General features: G+C 42.0%; 1 protein-coding gene across 10 annotated transcripts in view; it reads left to right on the top strand.

The window, feature by feature from the left end:
- Window positions 1-22,495, top strand: part of PCM1 (pericentriolar material 1) — a 229,552-nt gene that overhangs the window by 13,561 nt on the left and 193,496 nt on the right. For 7 of the 10 annotated variants that reach the window (XM_040334550.1, XM_040334544.1, XM_040334515.1 and 4 more), the window contains exons 2-4: window positions 3,800-3,935; window positions 10,429-10,671; window positions 15,002-15,274. In XM_040334550.1, coding sequence (XP_040190484.1) covers window positions 3,840-3,935; window positions 10,429-10,671; window positions 15,002-15,274 — 612 coding nt within the window. In that variant the 5' untranslated portion in view covers window positions 3,800-3,839. Of the gene's footprint in view, window positions 1-496; window positions 605-3,799; window positions 3,936-10,428; window positions 10,672-15,001; window positions 15,275-22,495 lie in introns of those variants that run through there. The other 3 variants (XM_040334524.1, XM_040334536.1, XM_040334529.1) reach the window with 3 other exon arrangements.

Here is a 22,495-nt window from a genome sequence, read left to right as displayed (position 1 = left end):
CAACTTTTTATAGACAGGAACCGCCATACATGGATGGAAATTTGATACATGTATAACCAGCTTTAGATGCTGAGGACATTTCTGGACCTTGCGTGTGACAAGGACCTTGCGGTATATGTGGTTTTCATTTAGTAAAGTCCATTTATTCCAAAATCAAACATCTGACAGGTGTGTGAATTTTGTATGAAGTTCTATGGCCAGCCTATCCTTGTAGAGAGCGCTGGTGGGTTTGTCATTGTACACCCTTCGGTCTCAGAGACATGGAAGGGAATATATGATGACTGCCTTTATAGACGTCTATCTGATAAGAATGCTCTCAGTTCCGGGCTGTGTGATAACGATCCAGTTCCTAATGTCACTTTTGTGTACTGATGATGATGGCAGGTTTGGCGGCCCCTGGTGGCGGCTAGTGGTGTTGTATTGGCGCGGACTGTGTGCACGGTGGCGGGATGGCTCGTTATTGTCAGTCCGGCCCCCTGGCGGAGATTCTCCTCCCCCCATCTCATACAGTACATTCCTCTGCATCGCTGCGAACTGGTCGATGTGTGATTTCGGGGGATTGTCGCGCTGAGCCCGGCGATCTTTGGCAGGTTTGATGTTTATGGTACACGCACCCGTAGCTAGCAATGATCGCTTGTGATGGGAGATCTATACTGCCTCGTGTGTTCCTTTGTGGCGACTGTCTGCTCTGCCTTGGCTTGCTCCGTATTCCTGTCTTTCTGCTGACCTATTACACCGGTAGTCTGGCCCTGCCACCCAGAATGGCATTATTTAGGAGCTTCTTGTATGTATTTTCATTCTGATCTCTATGGAAAAAGAATTGGGATGACGGGTATAGTTGCTGTGGAGACTGTAAACACTTCATACCTCCATACTGTGGGGAGGGAGGGGCTAAAGGCTCAGAAAATAATCACCTCTCACCCTCAGCGTTCTTTTCCTCCTTTCATCAATGTCTACCTGAACAGGCAGGTTTGTAATTGTGGTGTCCTCGTCAAAGTAGCACAGCATAGATGTGTATGCTTGTGGCTTAGTACAGGTTTGTTCATCGCTCCGCTCCTCTGTTCATCTTCTGCTGACAAGACATGAAACACTTCATATGCATCTTGTGCAACTGATTTGTACTTGCTTGCATAGCTATCCCTTATTGGTTTGCTTATTTGTCTTCTCCACCTTTTATAAACAGTAATTCTAGGGATGACTATACTTATAGAAAATATTTATATTGTCTTTTAATATATACATGCAGTGGTTTCCATTAGAAAAAAAATGAGGTTGATAATGTTTTATATTGTGTAGTAATCTAATTGAAAAATATATTTTCTATAATAAAAAAAAGAAAAGAAAAGGTAGGTGTGTGTAAAGTCCAGATAACAAGATTTCTAACTACCTTGGGGTGAGCTCACCCCAGGGTATTTTCTCTTCAGGTGGATGCTGGTGATGTGCTCTACCCATCCACTGGGCCTGTCATAATATATATTTTTCCCGTTTTTTTTATTTTTGGTTTTTAAAGGCCCGATTCACACTTGTGCGATGCAGGAACCCTGCGAATCCACAGCGGGTTCCCCGCATCGCACTTGACTTGCACAGCAGTTCACACTGCCATATCCAAACTGCCGTGAGTGTCAATACATTGTTAATGACACCCCCGTTTCAGCTCGCATATCGCAGTGTGAACTGACAGTTCGGCCGTGAATCGGAAATCGCATGGGTGTGCACTGTGGTCTGAATGCGATGCTATATCAGTCATACTATCTGTACGGCTGAAATTGCATGTGATTTGCAGTGCGGTGCGACTCACATGCGATCTCGCAGAACGTGCTGGTGTGAACCAGCACTTTGATTGCATGATAGGAGTAAAGCAATTATTTTATTTTTTTGGCTTTGTAATGTCTGTAGCTGCAGGAAAAGATAGTCCTGTTTTTTAACTTCCCTTAACAGCCTGAGCTGCCCTGTAAAAGTAGCCGTTAGAAGGTTGAGACAACATTTTTTACACTGACCGGGGTGCTTACAATGGTCAGTTGTTATGTGAAAGCTTTGTTCCAAAAGGGGAAAAAAATGTCTAACTGCTTCAAAGCTTATTGGCTTGAGTTGGACTTCATACATTTAGTCACGAGATCAATCAACAGCATGCACTGCAAATCTGCAGATTCTAAAGCTAACACAATTATTTCTCTTTCGTTCATTGAGCTGTGTCTCTCAATGAACTTCAGAGAATAAGGATTTTACGGTGAGTACAAAAATCCTATTTTTTCTTATATTAAAATGATTAAAAGATGTATAGACCAGAGAGGGAAATAATTTCTGCCCCTGTAAAAGTCATTTGGCACCTTTCAGGGGGGAGGGGGTGCAGATACCTGTATACAGGTATTTGCACCACTCCCAGGTATAGACTCCCGTCCCTTTGTGTCACCCCCCCCCCCTGTTGTGTTCTGGGAAACACACGGCTCCCAGAACACAGCGGGGACCAGTGAGGACGGCGCAGCGCTACTCCTGCATATGCAGTAGGGCACCGGCCAGTGAAGCTGCAGCGCTTCATTTCCCCATTCCCTCATTGAGGATGGCGGCGGGGGAAGCCGAGAGATGAGTGGTAGATCGGCTTCCGACATCGCGGGCGACCTGGACAGATAAGTGTCCATTTTTTTAAAGTCAGCAGCTGCAGTATATGTAGCTGTTGGCTTTTAAAAATAAAATAAAAATTCTAGTGAAATTCCGCTTTACTAAACAGACGCTCACCTGTCCAATAATCCAGCGCTGTAGTCACCTGAGCCGGTTCTTCACCAGTCTTCAGGGCGCTGGCATGTGAACTGTGGGTAGAGGTTTTCTATTTATTTTGGAGTGGAGGAGTGAATGTACTCGCCCTAAGACAGGAGATGTTACTGGCCAATCACCAGGTGACAATAAAGGAATAAAAATGGAACGCTGTTGCAGCCACCACATCCAGTGACTGACAAGCTGCAAGATATTAATTTTTGGTTTTGGTTTCAGTTACGTTTTAAGATCACCACTGCCTGCCCAATGTTGAAACCCCTTTGCTAGGTGAACCGAATTTTTAAAGCACGCCTAAACTCAATATTAGTTTAGATTGTCTAACTATTTATTCTGATGATCATTATCGCAGAAGGTGATGGGGTTGTCTGCGGGAGGTGAAGGTAAATCATCTAAATAGAACAAATATTCCAGTGACATCTGTCTAGGATGGATATCTCTCTAGCTTTGGGGAGATTCCTTTTTTTGTCTCTAGGACAGGAATTGTAGGGGAAACCCCCCAACAGGAAAGAAAAAATTAGAAAAAAATAACCTTATGGGTTGCTCTGCTCTATCCAAAAATAGTTTAGATCCTTTAAGGCAGAGTTCTTCGAACTTTCTAAACAAACGGCCCCAGTTTACTGTTCTTCCAGTGGTTGTAATAGTAAAATGTGTGCTTTTGGCCTTCTGACCGCGGTTTAGTGACTGGTGTTTTAAAGTGGAAGTAAACCCATTAATAAAACGGTTTCATTTACAGCACGTGCCAGAAATGTAACACTCCCATTGGTTGTGCTCTTAATCAAACTGTCGAACCATCCAATGGTCATGACTGATCACATGTACAGCATCATGACAGTTGTAGATTAAACGGAGGCAAAGGTAGCAGCTTCCTTGGCTGAAAAACGATAGGGGCGGGGGGGGGGGGGGTTACTTACACTTTAAGAGCATACTGTGGCAGGGTCAGTCAGTAGTGAAGGAGCCTACCACACCTGCTTCATCATCTTTTGTTTTAGAGAACTTATTGTTTTTTTTTTTTCTTGTGATATAATTCCAGGTTTTGAGTCGCTCCTTTCTTCAAAGTACTTGTTTACAAAATGGCTACAGGGGGAGGAACACCTGAGGAGGGCGTTACGGATCAAGATCTGCCTAACTGGAGTCATGAATCTTTGGAGGACAGACTGAATAATATGGTATACTTCTTCATTCATAATGTTTTGTAATTAACTTTTATTTTTTTTGTTACAACTGTGTCTCTGCTTGTGAGATTGTTTAGCATAAACACAGAAGACTTTCTATAAAAGCCAGTTCACACAGGGGCAACACGACTCTTTGCAAGGTGACCTGAGCACGCACCACAGCGCGATTTGGGGCGACCTCAAGTCGCCTCCAGGACTTTGCAGTGGCCAATCAAAAAACAATCAGCTCTGTAGAAGGGAGGTGTTTGCCTGAGAAAACTTTTTTCTCTTCCTGTATTGTTCAGTTAAAGGGGTTGTGAAGGAAATTTTTATTTTTCATAATGAGCATTCTTTACCTGCAGACATTCCTCTTTTCACTTCCTCATTGTTCGTTTTTGCTCAGAAGTTGCTCTATTTCTTCTCTGTTCTGTTCACTTCCTGCTTGTCTGATTTTACTGACCACCGTCAAGGGAGGCTTTACTGCAGTGGTCAGTGACGTGCTCGCCCCCTCCTGGGAACTACATCTGTGCGGCAGGACGCTCTCTACGTGTTAGAGACTTCAAGGAGGTGTGAAATACTGGGCGTGCCGCAGTTCATACTGGGAAATGTAGTTCTTACATGAACGAGCGATGCAAACCAGGAGGTGAATGAGAGAACAGAAACTAGAATGCCGGAGGTGATCTAGATATAGGAATTTACTAGTTTTTTAACAGAATCATTACACTATTCTGTCTGTCTACCTTGCAGACATTAATTTTAGGCAAAAATTTTTTTCCTTTAAGACAGGGGATCTGACTTAGAGGCGACTTCCATTGAAATCAATGGGTACAAGTCCCCTAGAAGCCGAATTGAAGTAGTACAGGAACCTTTTCTGAAGTCGGAGCGAGTTCAGTAGTGTACATTAAGACGGTTCCATTTATTTTCTGAACCGGGCGACTTCAAGTTGCCCCTTTGTGAACCCGCTCTAAAACTTCTGTTGGCTAAAACTGATGCAGGTTATCTTCTGAGCCTGCATGGGCTTCTGACTGTGTCAATTGTTTTTACAAGTCAGTAAGAAATGGAGAGCTTCTTTTTCAGGGTGATGCATGGAACACAGTTTTGTTCCCTGGCATACAGTAAAAAGTCTGAATGGCTGCACTCCCATAAAATCACCTTTATTGATCCATGATAGAAAAACAATCCATATAGAAATTGGGATACCAATACAGCACAGCTCAAATTGCTGCGGCAACCTGGCCTGAAGTGGGAGCAGGTACCTGTCGAAAGCAAGTACCCGCTCCCTTCCACTCCAGAAAAAGATACCAAATGTGGCAGTGGAGTGGGTAGGATGCAAACAAGAAGAGCTTCCCCTTTGGGGTGAAGTTGCACTTTCAGCTTTCATGCAGTGCTAGCAACCTCTATTGTCTGCTCCTACCCAACTATTGTGAGGTCCATACTTGCAGCCCCAAACCTTGGGATCCTCTTGCCTATCTTAACTTCCTCTAATTAAAAAGTAAATGATTGGCCTGACCAATCCTCCATTTCTTTATTTGACTTTTCAGATTAAAGTATATATGTAAACCTAATCAGAAAAATCTTATGTACAGTGCATCCGCAAAGTATTCATAGCTTCACTTTTTCCATATTTTGATATGTTACAGGGTGGATATAAAAATTGATTAAATTCATGATTTTCCTCAAAATTCTATAAACCGTACCCCATAATGACAACGTGAAAGATGTTTGTTTTGAAATCTTTGCAAATGTATTAAACAAAAAAAAAAATCACATGTACATAAGTATTCCCAGCTTTTGCCATGATACTCAAAAGTGAGCTCGGGTGCATCCTGTTTCCACTGATCATGCATGAGATGTTTCTAAAACTTGATTGGCATCCACCTATGGTAAATTTAGTTGTTTGGACATGATTTGGAAAGGCACACACCTGTCTATATAAGGTCCCACGGTTAACCGTGCATGTCAGAGCACAAACCAAGCCATGAAGTCCAAGGAATTGTCTGTAGACCTCTAAGACAGGATTGTATTGAGGCAAAAATCTGGGGAAGGGTACAGAAACCTTTCTGCAGCATTGAAGGTCCCAATAAGCACAGTGGCCTCCATCATCCGTAAATAGAAGAAGTTTGGAACTTCCAGGACTTCTTAGAGCGGGCCACCCGGCAAAATTGAGCCATTGGGGGAAGAAGAGCCTTAGTCAGGAAGGTGACCAAGAACCCGATGGTCACTCTTGCAGAGTTCCAGCGTTTGTCTGTGGAGAGAGAGGAAACTTCCAGAAGATCCACCATATCTGCAGCACTCCACCACTCAGGCCTGTATGGTAGAGTGGCCAGACGGAAGCCACTCCTCCGTAAAAGGCACATGACAGCCCTACTGTAGTTTGCCAAAAGGCACCAGAAGGACTCTCAGACCATGAGAAACAAAATTCTCTGGTATGATGAAACAAAGATTTTTTTCTTTTGAATGAATGGAAAGCGTCATGTCTGAAGGAAACTAGGCAGTGCTCATCACTTGGCCAATACCATCCCCACAGTGAAGCATGGTGGTGGCAGCATCACGCTGAGGGCATGTTTTTTAGCAACAAGAACTGGGAGACTAGTCAGGATTGAGGGAAAGAGATGAATGTAGCAATGTACCGAGACATACTTGATGAAAACCTGCTCTAGAGCACTCTGGACCTCAGACTGGGGAGAAGGTTCATCTTCCAACAGGACAACGACCCTAAGCACACAGCTAAGATAACAAAGAAGTGGCTACAGGACAACCCTGTGAACATCCTTGAGTGGCCCAGACTTGAACCCGATTTAACATCTCCGGAGAGATCTGAAAATGGCTGTGCACCGGTCGCTCCCTATTCAGCCTGATGGAGCTTAAGGCTCCATGCACACTGGTTTTAAAAAAACGTTGCTTCTACAGGAGTTTTGTGTCCTGCTTGTAGAAGCAGCTCAATGTTCTTCTATGTGTCCATACACATTAGAACATTAAGAGGCATATTTTGAGTTTAACGTTTAGAGGCATAAAAAAATACCTTCTCATTAGTGTTTCTGATTGGAGCTTGGAGGCAGAAAAAAAAAAAACACATTAAACTCGTCTAAACTTTGTACACTTTTTTTTTTCTATATGAAATGTTGTTTTACTCCAAAGAGAACATATGTTTTTTAAGCCCAGTGTTTATGGAGCCTGAGAGGTCTAGCAAAGAAGAATGGGAGAAACTGCCCAAAAATAGGTGTGCCAAGCTTGTAGCGTCATACTCCAAAAGACCTAATGCTGTAATTGGTGCCAAAGATGCTTCAACAAAGTATTGAGCAAAGGCTGTGCATACTTATGTACATGTGCTTTTTTTCCCCCTAGGAAATTTGCAAAGATTGAATCCATTTTGGAATAAGGCTGTAAACCTAAAGTGTGGAAAAAGTGACGTGCTGTTTATACTTTCCGGATGCACTGACTGTATAGGCTTTAACATGTTAAATTCACTTGAAAAATATTTCTCAATATTTTAAATGTGCATTTTTTTTTTATTAAAATATTACCTGTGCATCCTGCGATGAAGGTATTTTTTGTTAAAATGTGACAAATCTCTGTACCTGTCTCCCATTTGTTCTCCTGTGCTGTCAATGTTACATGGTCATCCAGTGGAGACTTTAGGTGGTCGTTTACATTATGCGGGTGGTGTCCACTGTTAAAGACATCAGGAAACCCACACTAATGAATGCATGTTGCCAGGTGCTGTTACAGGGCTACAGGCAATAAGCAGCACTTACCTGCAGTAAAGGATTAGGAACGTGGAAATAAGTATTGTATTAAAGTAAAATGACAGTTGTTTGTAGTGCTTTAGCAAGTTGAATCTCATTCATTTAGGATATATACAGGCATACCCCACTTTTAAGTACACAATGGGACCAGAGCATGTATGTAAAACGAAAATGTACTTAAAGTGAAACAATACCCTTTTTCACTTCTAGGGTGTAGTGGGGGGTGTCAGGAGCTGTAGTGGGGGTGTCAGGAGCACACTGGAACAGGGCGTGCTATGCTCTTGGAGCTTCAGCTCCTTCTACTGCGGCTGCAAAATGTCTGTAAAGTACTTGTAAGGCACTTTACATTTACTCGCAGGTATGTCCTTACTCGCGAGTGTATGTAAAGTGAGTGTACTTAAAGCGGGGTATGCCTGTATCTGTTTTGATGTAGTAAGCTAGTGGGTGCATGTCTGCCCTCTTAGTGAAAGTGAGAAATGAGAGAAAATCTCCCAAATGGGACCCCACTGGAGAGATTCACCCACTCTATTTGTCCAGGTGACTATTCTTATCAGAACAGAAACGGTATGGCAAATTAAAAGCTTTAGGGTAGTCTTCTGCACAGAAATTTAAGAGAAATCTTCCAATGGGTACCCCTTTTTCAGGTGCTTTTATAGGGGGATTCCCATTTGATTTTTCAGGGACAGCAAGTTTTAACCATTCTCAATCTATAGTTTACTTTAAAGTAGAACTATAGGCATGGTTTTCTTTCTTTTCATCTTGCATAGGGCAAGGGATTATACCCTGTCAGATTTATTTTTAATTTTTATTTTTTTGCCATTTGTATCCATTCTGAATGGACACACAGCTGTGGCTTGGGTGCCCCCATAGCAAGCTGCTTGCTGTGGGGGAACTTGACAGGAGAGTGGACCCAGGAGTGCCAATGAGGGACTTGAAGACTGCTTTGTGCAAAACCACTGCACAGAGCAGCTAAATATGTTTGTTATTTTTAACCGCTTGTCGACAGAATGGCACGGACAGGCAAATGGGCGTACAGGCACGTCCCTTTAAATTTGCCACCCTGTGGTCGTTTGACCTTGCTACGAGCTCTGTGATCGTGCCCGCGGGACACGCAGACTCTATGTTCGCTGGTGTCCTGCGATGGTGTCACGGAGCTGAAGAACTGGGAGATGTCAGTGTAAACACAACATCACCCCGTTCTTCCTAGTGACAGGTCACTGATCGTCTGCTCCCTCTCATCAGGAGCAGTGATCAGTGACGTGCCACTCGTAGCCACGCCCCCTAACAGTTAGAATCACTCCCTAGGACACACTTAACCCCTTCCTAGCCTCCTAGTAGTTAACCCCTTCACTGTCAGTCACATTTACACAGTAATCGGTGCATTTTTATAGCACTGATCGCTGTATAAAGGTGAACGGTCCCAAAATGGTGCCAAAAGTGTCTCATGTGTCCGCCATAATGTTGCAGTCACGATAAAAATCGCTGATCGCTGCCATTACTAGTAAAAATAAAATAAAAAATATTTTTAAAAATGCCATAAAACTATCCCCTATTTTGTAGACACTATAACTTTTGCGCAAACTAATCAATTGTTTATTGCGATAGATTTGTTAAAAAAAAAAATGTAGAAGAATATTTATCGGCCTAAACTGAGGATTTTTTTTTTATATATCTTTTTTGGGGATATTTTATTATAGTAGGGCCGAAACAACTAATCGATTATGAAATTAATCGGTTCCAATTTTCATAATCGATTAATTGGCGAGTAACATAATGGGGTTAAAAAGAAAAAAGATTAGCAAATCGCTACTGTAAATATTACTTTCACTGTCCCACAGTAAAAAAAATTAACCCCTTACCGTAGCGATTATTTGCTCTTTTTGTACTTTTTTTTTTTTTTGTTTTTTTTTTTTAACCTCATGTTACTAAACATCTCAGGCCTGGGTTCACACTTGTGTTTTTTTGCAGAAACACACTACAGTTCATTTACATGTTTCCTATGGGACACGTTCACATCCATGATGTATTTGGAAAGGGCAAGGACTTTTTAACGCAAAACGGTGCCTTTTTTTTTGGTTCAATGGAGAAGCTGCAGAAAAGCGTTTAATGTGTTTTTGCAGCAATTAGTGTTTTGTAATCTGCCCAACAACAAATTGGCCCAAACATTTTTTAAAATGTTGTTTTTTTTTTAAGGCCATTATCCGATTAATCTATTAAAAAAATGATTGAAAATAATCGTTAGTTGCAGCCCTATATTATAGCAAAAAGTAAAAAATATTGAATTTTTTTTCAAAATTGTCGCTCTTTTTTTGTTTATAGTGCAAAAATAAAAAACGCAGAGGTTATCAAATACCACCAAAAGAAAGCTCTATTTTTTGGGGGGAAAAGGAACGTCAATCTTGTTTGGGAGCCACGTCGCACGACCGCGCAATTGTCAGTTAAAGTGATGCAGTGCCGAATCGCAAAAAGTGCTCAGGTCTTTGGCCAGCCAAATGGTCCGGGGCTGAAGTGGCTAATGGGGGAAAAAAAGAGATTTTAGTATCACTTTAAGGAATTTCTTTTGGGGCCCCCCAGATCACGAACACTAGTGTCCCAATTGGAAGATTTCCTCTCTCTTACTTTTCTGGGGACAACCCAATTAAAATCTGACAGGTGTTCTTATCCCTCTCCACTCGATCCAAAAAAAAGGGGTTGTCTTTAGTTGTACTTTTTAGCTTATTGTGATTTATGGGGTGCCATGTTCATGATTTTTGTTTTTTTAGGACTGGAGTGGACAGAAGAAAGCTAACCGATCATCTGAGAAAAACAAAAAGAAGTTTGGTATGGAGTGTGAGGCACGACTCACAAATGACATCTCTCCTGGGTCGTCTCCTGGTGTTGGTCGCAGGAGGACCAGAACACCACATACTTATCCACATACTAGATACATATCCCAAATGTCTGTCCCAGAACAGGCAGAATTGGAAAGACTCAAGCAGAAAATCAATTTTGGGGATTTGGACCAGGTTTGTTATCTTGCATACTTAATATTGTTTATTATTCTGTGTTTTTCTGTCTTTTTCCCTTACTAAAAATCACTAAACGCATCCGTAAAGTTGTAACAAGGTGTTATGACAAACCAGTGCTCTGATGTGCTTGGCTTTGATCATATATTACTGGATTTCCAAAAGCCAGCTAGCAATTAGATTCTTCAGTATAAAGAACAAACTGCTTTCTGTAAAGGTCAACTAAAGTAAAAGCAGTTCTCGATTTTAAACATTATAATACATATAAAGCTCCAGCCTAAGAGCCGATACATTTTTGTTACCTTTTACTGGGCACAAAGCATTATGAATATGAGAACCGTGACATGCTGGAGAATACTAAAGCAGAAAATGGGGGTCAGCAAAGTATTAAAGTGTGTCATTTTTGGACACAGGAAGAAATGCATAGAGAGGTGTAGGAGTAGTGATTCTCAACCACATAGCTGCGGTCATATGTAGGAAACCACTTGGAATAAGAAAAATTGTGTGCAATTGTTGGTTAATAGTGAAGATTTAAAAGAAGTTTTTTTCTTTTTAGGAATCGTACTTGCCTATGTGAATGCAGCATCGTTTCCCTGGCGCCTCTACACTGAGAACCGAGCAATTGAACATAGCCGATCAAATGGTTTTCAGGGCTCCCCGAGCAGAGAGCTGTAGACTGTCAGTCACAGCTCTCTGCTCTGCCCCCTCCTTGCCCACTGGAGCCCTGGGCTGTGGAAGGGGCGGGGGCAGCCATCTCAAGCTCTCAGTGGCTCGCTGAGATGGGTGTAAATCCAGGCACCTGGCGGATCCTGACTTTTATTGTAGTGATGGCACGGTGCCTGGACTGAAATCATCCAGTGTTTTGGGGGGGAAACACTCTAGTACAGGAGGAGCATTACTGGCCAGATCACCAGATAAAGCAGAGGGCGGGGGGAGCCTAATAAAAGAAAACTGATGCAGCCACCACACCTAATGGTTGGTAAGCTGCAATATTTTAAATTTTTGGGTTTGGGCTTTAATGCCAATTTAATGTTTTCTGACCCACACCAGAAAATTAAACGTATACATAACTATGTTGGCCAAGAATTTCCTTGTGTCACTAAATTTTGTAAGCACCTCTTTGACTTGTATACAATTATCACCAAACAATTGTGCAGAATTATTTTTAATCCAAGCAATTACTTTTTACTTAATATACATGTGATCGGTTTTATAAATGATTTATGTATTAGATAAAAGTGTAAACTGCTTTTACAAAAACACAGTAAAAAAAAAGTGTAAGTACCATCTGAACCCATCAGATTTCCCTGGTTGAGAAGCAATTTAGTGCAGTGAGAGGGTATGTGATGTATGGTGCATTTTTGGATATAAATTATGATTTGTATATAGCCAACACAGCAGAGTGTATGATGGTACTGCATAGTTAAATAGAGCATGTAACACACAGCTTGGTGTATAAAGTTGGAGCAGTAGAGATTATAATTTACAACTCGGTAGATTCAGTGGCGCGCTGTGGAAATAAATATAATATATGGCATCATAACTGCAGCAAAGCACTGCACAATATGTAATGTAAGCACATGTAAGGCAGTAAAACCATGTGAACTGAGCAGCGTGATGGCATTTGGCAACCCTTAACCAGCTCCAAAATGGCACAGAGGGCATCTTATGAATTACAAATCCTTTTGCAGATAAGGTGTAAAGTGCTTAGAAATAATTGCTGAATTAGTGTGTTTTTTTAAAATTATTATTACTTAATGATTCTGCCAGTAACCTTCATGCTTTAAGCTGCATTCACACCTAGGCGTTTTGTCGCCTGTAGTGCGACGCTATTGCAGCCTGCAATACGCTGGAGGGGGGATTTAACATTGTCGGCTATGGAGATGGTTCACATCTCCACGCCGAAACGCCTGAAGCTCAAAACAAGTCCCGGACCTTTTTTTCAGGCAGCTTTCGGCGTTCGGCATAGCCGACAATGTTGATCACCCCTCCGGCGTATGTACCGTTGTGTATTTTGTCGCGGCAACTCACGGGACAAAACGCCGCAATTTGTCGTGGCAATTCACGGTAAAATACGCCGCGTTATAGTGTGAATGCAGCCTTAGGGTCACAACACTTAATGTGTGTGTGTGTGTGTGTGTGTGTATGTGTATGTGTATGTGTATGTGTGTGTATATATATGTATATATATATATATATATATATATATATATATATATATATATATATATATATATATATATATATATATATATATATCTCATCCCCATTACTTAGAGGCTTTGCCTCACAGAAGATGGCGTAAACATTTTTTTGGGTGTACACTAAACAGGAAAGGGGGGGGGGGGCGGTACATTGGGACTTTAAATGAGGTAGTAGGTCAGTTACCTCCATCCCTGATAGTTATATGATAAAAAGGAGAGAGGCGTGACTTTAAATGAAGCATGTGCGGGGAACAGATTACAATGGGTTGGGGGAAAATAATATATCTGGAATCAGTTATAAGTTAATTATTTTAATACTTTCACATAATGCATCGTACATGACAATATTGCTTTATTGAAGAAATTGGTAAACATATACATTTCACAGACTTGATTGGAAAAAGGTTATTTTCGACAGTGACCCAAAAGTACAAACAGAAAATGCGATGAAATATATTGCAGTAAAAGCATATTGAAGCATGAAGATGGTAGCTCTACGCGTTTTGCGACGGATGGTCGCTCGTCAGGAGCAGGCATGCATTGCATTTTAAATCTGTAATGACATACACACATTCCAGGTTGATCCAGGGCAACATCATTTGAAGAGCCAAGAACAGTTCAAGGTCCCAAGATGGTACTCACCAGGTAGCCAGGTGCCGCTGGCTCTGGAGTGAAGCCCCAACCAGTCCCCATATGCTGGGACAACCCCTACCGGGGACTGTGGTAGGAAACTATAGGGCAACAAGCCCCCAAACAGGACGCACCCAGGTTGCACAGGCATCAGGCAGAAGTGATGTATGGACAAGTCAGTGAATGGTGATGACTGTAAATAAAAATGAAAAGGCAATTAACAAAATGGGGAAGGGAAAACTAAAGACTAGGGCTGGGAAGTGGAGACAAGGGGAATGAATGAAAGTGCTCAATGGGGGGGAAACAAAGAAGGTACCTGAAAGGTCCTGGTGTATAGCATGTGAATCTGTAGCGTGTGAGAAGCCAAATGCCTACAGCAAACGTGAGTGACGTCCTTAAATAGGGACCGCCGTCCAAAGTTTCCCGCCAAACGTCATGCACACGGGGAGAGGAGAGGCGCCAACACCAATGCGGAAGAGCCGCCTGGTAGTTGGCACCGCCTACCTCCCGTATCCCCACATGGATGACACCCCAAGACGCCACACGGATAGCAAGATCCGTGTAAGGCGTTGGAGAGCGTGACGTCGACATGCAGTGCCCGCCCATACGTCCGTGCGTCGGAGCAGCACAGGACGCAGAGCGTAGGCAGAGCGCGTCGCAGCCCCCGGAACGTGGAGCAGACCTCGCAGGGGGCCGGAACTGTTCTTGGCCCTTCAATTGATGTTGCCCTGGATCAACCTGGAATGTGTTTATGTCGTTACATATTTAAAATGTAATGCATGCCTGCTCCTGACGAGCGACCATCAGTCGCGAAACGCATAGAGCTACCACCTTCATGCTTCAATATGCTTTCACTGCAATATATTTCATCGTATTTTCTGTTTGTTCATTTGGGTCACTGTCGAAAATAACCTTTTTCCAAAAAAAGTCTGTGAAGTGTATATGTTTACTAATTTCTTCAATAATGCAATATAGTCATGTACGATGCATTATGTGAAAGTATTAAAATAATTAACTTATAATTGATTCCAGATATATTATTTTCCCCCAACCCATTGTAATCTGTTCCCCGCACATGCTTCATTTAAAGTCACGCCTCTCTCCTTTTTTTATCACACTAAACAGGAAGTTGCAAGGATATATCATAAGATTTTTCACAGGATCAGTATGTTTTTCTGTACTTGATACAAATTTTTTTTGCCCTGAAAAGATAACAAATTCAGTCACCCCATCTAAGGACAACTAGTAAGCTGCCATATATTATATTTTTTTGTTCTTGGGCTTAACTATACAATTCCAAAAACTGATCATCCCTTTCACATATATGTATTTCAACTGTTAGTAGCTGTTTGAATGCTGCAACAGCGATTCTGAAGAATCCTTGAACATATTCTGTAGTCATTAAAATGAGTAGGGAATACGCAGAATCCACTAAACCTTTTTCACTCATCTGTGTTCTTTACAAATGTGTATTTTTCTTATAATTCTCTTTGCAGAGGAGCATTGGGAGTGATTCCCAAGGCAGAGCAACGGCAGCAAATAATAAACGCCAGCTTTCTGAGAACCAAAAGCCTTTCAACTTTCTACCACTTCAGCTGAATACTAATAAAGACAAGGCTACCACACCGAGCCCTCCAAAAAGAGAAACCAGTTTGTCGTCATTGCCCAAAGACTTCCTAACTTCTGCCTACGCTAAAGATTTGGGGCAAAATTTTCAGGCATCTTTGTCCGATGATGTGAGAGAAGAGGCTGCCATTGACAGTAGTCAGGTATAGTTTAAAGTGAAATTAAAGTCTTGTGTTTTGTTATTTAAAAACATAAAATAAATGTTCCACTTCCCTGCTCTGTGCAGTGGTTTTGCACTGAGCAGCCCAGATCCTCCTCTTTTCGGGTCCCTCACTGGCGCTCCTGGTCCCTCCCTCCTGCCCAGTGCCCCCACAGCAAGCAGCTTGCTATAGGGGCATCTGAGCCGAGCCGCTGCTCTGTGTCCTTTAAGACACACAAGATGTATAGTGGCTTATTTGTTCAAAATACATACATTGTAGTATACACGCTCAAGTTATTATACCAGCGGGAGGGGAGGGCCGGGGAGCAATCGGGCTGGCAGGGAGAGGAGGGAGGAGGGAGGGGGGAGAGGAGGACAGAAGAGAGCTGCGGTTGATGGAGGCATGTAAACTGACCACGGTGTCAGGGCTCAGCAGCCATAATAAACCGTGGTCGGTTTACAGAGGGTAAGGGTAGGATCACTCAGGTATTTTAGGTGATACAGAGGGCAAAATTACAAACAACAAGCACTGTGCTGTATAACATGCTTTAACGGGACAGGATCAATTATTTTCTTTCGGTTTTACAAATGCTTTAATGCATAGAATGCATTAAGAAAAAAAAATCTTCTGCCTTTTAGAACCACTTTAATTTTCTCACACATTAATGGTATTTTGAAGTAATACAGTTCTAGTCATGCATGACGTTTTAAAAGCACTGTATGTGAGATCACACTTTACTACATCGCAGGCTCCCTGGACAGGTAAGTGTCATTATTTAAAAAAAAATATGGCTATAAGGCTATACATACTGGATTGCACTAGTGAGGTTGTTTGACACTTTGGTAAAAGTGATTATCCTGGTATTTGGTCAGTGTAGAAGTAACTCCGAGCATTGAAGTGCGTACACTGGGACCTTTTCTTAACCACTTCCTGCCTGTGCTATGGCCAAAAGACTGCTACAGCGGAGGCTTAATTTGCCGGAAGGGCGTTTATGGACGCACTTTGATCTCCAGAGTCCTTCAGGCTCAGCTAATCACGGTGGCCCTTTACCCCTTGATCAGCTGTGTCCAATGACAGCTGTTCACAATATGTAAACATAAGCCAGTTATCGGCTTTTCTTTCCTCGCGTTGACAGCGTAAGGAGAGAAGAAGAATGACGATAATCGGCACCGTTAATCAGGATATGGATTATCAGTGCAGGTCCACCCGTGCTGCCAATCGGTGTCACCTATCGGCACACATCAATAAAGGAGGTTTGCAAAATTGTGTACAAAACTATGAGACATATTTTTTATTTATTTTTTTCATAATTTTTGGTCTTTATTCGTTTTGTTTAGCAAAAGATAACCAAGTGGTAAATAAATACCACCAAAAGAAACTCAATTTGCGTGAAAAAAATTAATAAAATAAATAAATTCATATGGGGTACAGTGTTGCATGACTCTACAATTGTCATTTCAAGTGTGACAGTGCTGAATATTGGCCTGGGCAGTAAGGGGTTACAAGTGCCTCGTAGGCAAGTGGTTAAGGCCGTACACACGATGACCAAATCATACAAAAAAAATACCACTTTCGAATTGATCGTATGATTATCTAATCGGTGGTACACCGCTTTCGTCTGAAAGGGACAAACACAAAAATGTTTCTTGTATGATACAATTTTGTTTAGGGCCAGTTCACACCACATGTGATAAATGATCAGCGCATAAATTAGATCAATAATGGATGAATAAATGATACTAAAAGTGATGTATAAACGTCAAATGCCAAAAAATAACAAAAATTAATTATGGCAAAAAATAGGCAAGAGATATTTTTTATTTATATATATATATATATATATATATATATATATATATATATATATATATATATATATATATATATATATATATATATATATATATATATATATATATTAATATTAGGGCTGCGGAAATTAACGATTAATTGTTCGATTAATCGTTCATTTCTTTGATCGACTAAAATTATTTTGATTGACGATCCGCGGAGTGAGCTTCGCGGTCTCGCCCATAGGAAAGGCCGCGGCTTCGGCCTCGGCGGCAGACAAGTAGCGGCGCGCTGACGTCATCATCACCCGCCCGCCTGCTTGTATTATCTTCCCTTGCGCACGTGTCCATCAGCTACTCTGCGGACGGGTCTGTAGGTAAGGGAGGACAACAAACATCCTTTATATTAAAGCATGGGAGCAGATGTTGTTAAAGCATGGGGGCATATGTGTATGTAAAGCATGGGGGCAAATGTGTATGTAAAGCATGGGGGCAAATGTGTATGTAAAGCATGGGGGCAAATGTGTATGTAAAGCATGGGGGCAGATGTGTATATTCTTGCAGTATGGGGGCAGATGTGTATATTCTTGCAGTATGGGGGCAGATGTGTATATTCTTGCAGTATGGGGGCAGATGTGTATATTAAAGCATGGGGGCAGATGCTGTAATATACACATCTGCCCCCATGCTTTAATATACACATCTGCCCCCATACTGCAAGAATGTACACATCTGCCCCCATACTGCAAGAATGTACACATCTGCCCCCATACTGCAAGAATGTACACATCTGCCCCCATGCTGTAATGTACACATCTGCCCCCATGCTGTAATGTACACATCTGCCCCCATGCTGTAATGTACACATCTGCCCCCATGCTGTAATGTACACATCTGCCCCCATGCTGTAATGTACACATCTGCCCCCATGCTGTAATGTACACATCTGCCCCCATGCTGTAATGTACACATCTGCCCCCATGCTGTAATGTACACATCTGCCCCCATGCTGTAATGTACACATCTGCCCCCATGCTGTAATGTACACATCTGCCCCCATGCTGTAATGTACACATCTGCCCCCATGCTGTAATGTACACATCTGCCCCCATGCTGTAATGTACACATCTGCCCCCATGCTGTAATGTACACATGGGGGCAGATGTGTATAATATTACAGCATGGGGGCAAATGTGTGTAATATTACAGCATGGGGGCAAATGTGTGTAATATTACAGCATGGGGGCAAATGTGTGTATATTACAGCATGGGGGCAAATGTGTGTATATTACAGCATGGGGGCAAATGTGTGTATATTACAGCATGGGGCCAAATGTGTGTATATTACAGCATGGGGGCAAATGTGTATATTCGTGCGTTAATTAATCGAAATTAGTCGATTAAAAAAAAAAAAACGATTAATCGAACACAAAAATTTTAATCGGTAACGGCCCTAAAATATATATATATATATATATATATATATATATATATATATATATATATATATATATATATATATATATATATATATATATATATATATATATATATATATATATATATATATATATATATATTTGTGCAAAGTGTAGCAATGTGCAAAAAACTCATGGGATGAATGGTAAGACATGTGGCTCTTCTATAAGTTGTGCTCACAGATGTAAATATATCCAGGGGTGGTTCCACTGCGTTGATCTCCAGCTGCTGTCTGTCACTGTGGATGGTTTCACAGGATCTCTCCTCGGTGTGTGCCAGAGTATAAAGCAAAAAGACATCCCATCGTGAACTACATCATGAACTTTTAATTGATAAAAATTTAGAAACTTACATAAAGGTTTGAAAAGCAATGTGAAACAGCGATTCAGTTCTTGGTGTTTCCTGGTGCATCAGGTCATTACTAGTTATGCCACATCACATGGCTTCATCAGTCGAGTGTGTTTTTATGCAGGAAAAAAAAAATGCATGGAAAGTAGGATATAAGGTTTTCAATAGCTTGGTTCACACCAGTGCTTGCAGTTTCAGTGCGTTCCCGAAAAAAACATGCTGCCTTTTTCCTGCCATGTACTGTGCTGGAACGCTGTAAAACACATAAAAAAAAGCACTGGAACACGCATCCTTATTTTAAGGTTAATAAAAAAGAGGGGGGGAGCACAGGAATGCATCAAAAACACGCATGAAGAAAAGCATCTGGAACACATCCTGACTGCGTTCCTATGGTGTGAACTTGCCCTTAATCAGTACAGTTTTCGTCCAAAAATACAATATGAATGCATTTTTATTCTGTCATACAGGAATTTCCATACTTTGGGCCCCATTCACACCTGAGCCATTTTCTGCTTGTAGCTCTAAAACGCTCAGCAAGCCAAATCCAATTGATTTCAATGGTCCCTGTTCACATCTGAGCGTTTTGTGGCCTGAAGCTCAAAGTACACAAGCTTCGTTTCGGCAGATTACAAGCGTTTTTGGCCTCATAGACTTCTAAAGCGCCTAACAGCAACTCTCCGCCCCTAATTTCCTCTCCCACTCCTCCCACTAGTACTTTCTATTGGTTAAACAAAAACACCCAAAGCTGTAAAACGTTTGTAATACGCTTTACAAAATCTGGTAAAATGCTGCATAAACGCTTTAAAAAAAGACAGTAAATCGATTCGCTCAAGTGTGAATGGAGCCTTAGAAACTCCTTTGTTTTTCGATCTGGAGACAGGCATGCAATAAAACAAGACGATTATTTGTCTGATAATATCATTGTGTGAACCAGGCTTTACACCCTAAGCTGCAATTCTTAGGAACTGGTATAGGAATTGCAAACAGTAACCCTATGTGTTGCTACATGCATCTACTTGTAAGCTCTTGTGGTCCATACTCACCCCTCAACTTTCTAAAAGAATAACTAAAGAGACATTTCCCTTCATTTATGAAGGGTATTGTCCCATTCAAAGTATGACATTTAGATTATGCTAAATTTGCTTGTTTTTTTCTCCGCTTTTGACTTTGTAATTGCTTTCATTTTAGCAATCCATCATATTGTAATGAGGTTCTATGGCTTATTAAACTCCTGATTTACCTTAACTTTACATAGTTTCTTTGGAAAGAGGTGGCCCAAAGAATGAATCACTAGTTACACCGCACTTTAACTTCACCCAAAAGCACAACATAGGGTTGTCCTGCTGGAAGGTGAACCTCCACCCCAGTCTCAAGTCTTTTGCAGACTGTAACAGGTTTTGTTCTGCGATTTCCCTGTATTTGGCTCCATCCATCTTCCCATCAACTCTGACCAGCTTCCCTGTCCCTGCTGAAGAAAAGCATCCACACAACATGATGTTGCCACCACCATGTTTGACAGTGGGGAGGGTGTGTTCAGGGTGATGTACAGTGTTCGTTTTCCACCACACATAATGTTTTACTTTTAGGCCAGAATGTTCAATGTTGGTATCATCTTACCAGAGCACCTTCTTTTACATGTTTGCTGTGTCCCCCACATGGCTTCTTGCAAACTGTAAATGGGAATTCTTATGGCTTTCTTTCAACAATGGCTTTCTTCTTGCCACTCTTCCATAAAGGGCAGATTTGTGGAGTTCACAACTAATAGTTGTCCTGTGGACAGATTCTCCCACCTGAGCTGTGGATCTCTGCAGCTCCTCCAGAGTTACCATGGGCCTCTTGGCTCCTTCTATGATTAATGCTCTCCTTGCCCGGCCTGGCAATTTAGGGGGATGACCATGTCTTGGTAGGTTTGCAGTTGTACCATTTCTCTTTTCATTTTCGGATTATGATATGAACATTGCTCCGTGAGATGTTCAAAGCTTGGGATATTTTTTTATAACCTAACCATGCTGTAAACTTCTTCACAACGGTATCTTCTGTTGTTCAATAAGGTTCTCTAACAGACTTCTTAGGGCTTCACACAACAGCTGTATTTATACTGAGATTAAATTACACACAGGTGGATTCTATTTTCTAATTAGGTGACTTCTGGAGGAAATCAGTTCCACTAGATTTTAGGGCTCTTTCACACGGAGCGGAGCGTTTCCGGGTCCGCTCCGTGTGTCTCCGTCGGCTCAGCGGGGATCCCCGCTCAGCTGTCGGCGGATAGGGCGGTCCCCGCACACAGTGCAGGGACCGCCCTGTCTCTGCTCCGCTGTCCCCTATGGGGAACCTGATGCAGACGGACCGTCTGTCTGTCTGCATCAGTTCCGCTCCGCCGAACGGAAGAAAAATAGGGTTTCTTCCGTTCGGAAAAGCGGATCCCGACTGACGCGGACGCTAGCGGATGCTCCATCCGTTAACGGATGCGTTCCCATAGGGATTCATTAGAAGTCCGTTAACGGACTTGTAATGAGCGGACGAACGGTCCACTAGTGTGAAAGGACCCTAAGTTGGCGTTATCAGAGTAAAGGGGGCGGAATGCAAATGCACGCCACACTTTTCACATAGTTTTTTTGTAAAAAAAAAATTAAAACCATTTATTTTACCTTCCACTTCACAATAATGTGCTACTTTTTGTGTTGGTCTATCAGTGTTTCCCAACCTTTTTACCTTCGAGGAACCCCTGAAATAATGTTCCCATTGACAGCTCACGGGAACATTGGTATGATCAGTGAGCTGTTGAGAACAACAATTATTTGTAGACATAACATTAAATAAAAGAATAAATATTAAAACGCACCTATTTAATGTAAAATTTGTGCTTTTCTTTTTCTGCAAAGCTGGTCCAACTAGAAATTAACAGTGTGTGTGTGTGGGGGACAGCAGGGCAGAGTACAGGGGCTTAGTAGGGCACACCACATGGGAGGACAGCAGGGCACATGACAGGGGACAGACTGTTGGGCACATTGTGGGGGGACACAACTGGGAAAACTTCAGTACCGGCTTTCTTCTGGCTACAGAATTCATATCTCCTCCAGTGGGGCGCTGTTCCCTGCTGGCTTCTCCACCACACCAGATTATGTCGCATTCAACCACTCGGGAACAGTAGGGGCCGGCGGGGGAACAGCAGGCTACAGCCAATAGGATGCCAGCCGCTTCCCCGTCTGTTTCTGCCTGTGTGATCCTCCTGTCAGCTTCCTGTGTTTGATGGTCAAATCGCTGTGGAACCCTGGTTGAGAACCCCCGGTCTATCGCATATAATTCCAATAAAATACATTTCCGTTTTTGGTTGCAACATAACAAAATTTGGAAAATTTTAAAGGGTGTGAATACTTTTCTCTTTCGTTCATAGACGGACACAGCCTTCATTGACCTTAGGGTTATGCTTCTTCCTACCAGGACATTTAGGCAGAATTCTACAGCACTTAAGGTGTTAAAAACTTTCCTTCATGCTGCTCCTCCCAGGGGGCGTGGCTCCCCCAGGCATAACCCACACCCTGCTTTAGCAGCCTCAGTTTGTTTTCTGCCTAACGACAGGAGGTCAAGGCTATCTCTGGAGTTCCTG

This window comes from Rana temporaria, chromosome 1, assembly GCF_905171775.1.
Source record: "Rana temporaria chromosome 1, aRanTem1.1, whole genome shotgun sequence".
Classification (NCBI taxonomy): Eukaryota; Metazoa; Chordata; class Amphibia; order Anura; family Ranidae; genus Rana; species Rana temporaria.
This window is presented reverse-complemented; position numbering and strand designations above follow the sequence as displayed.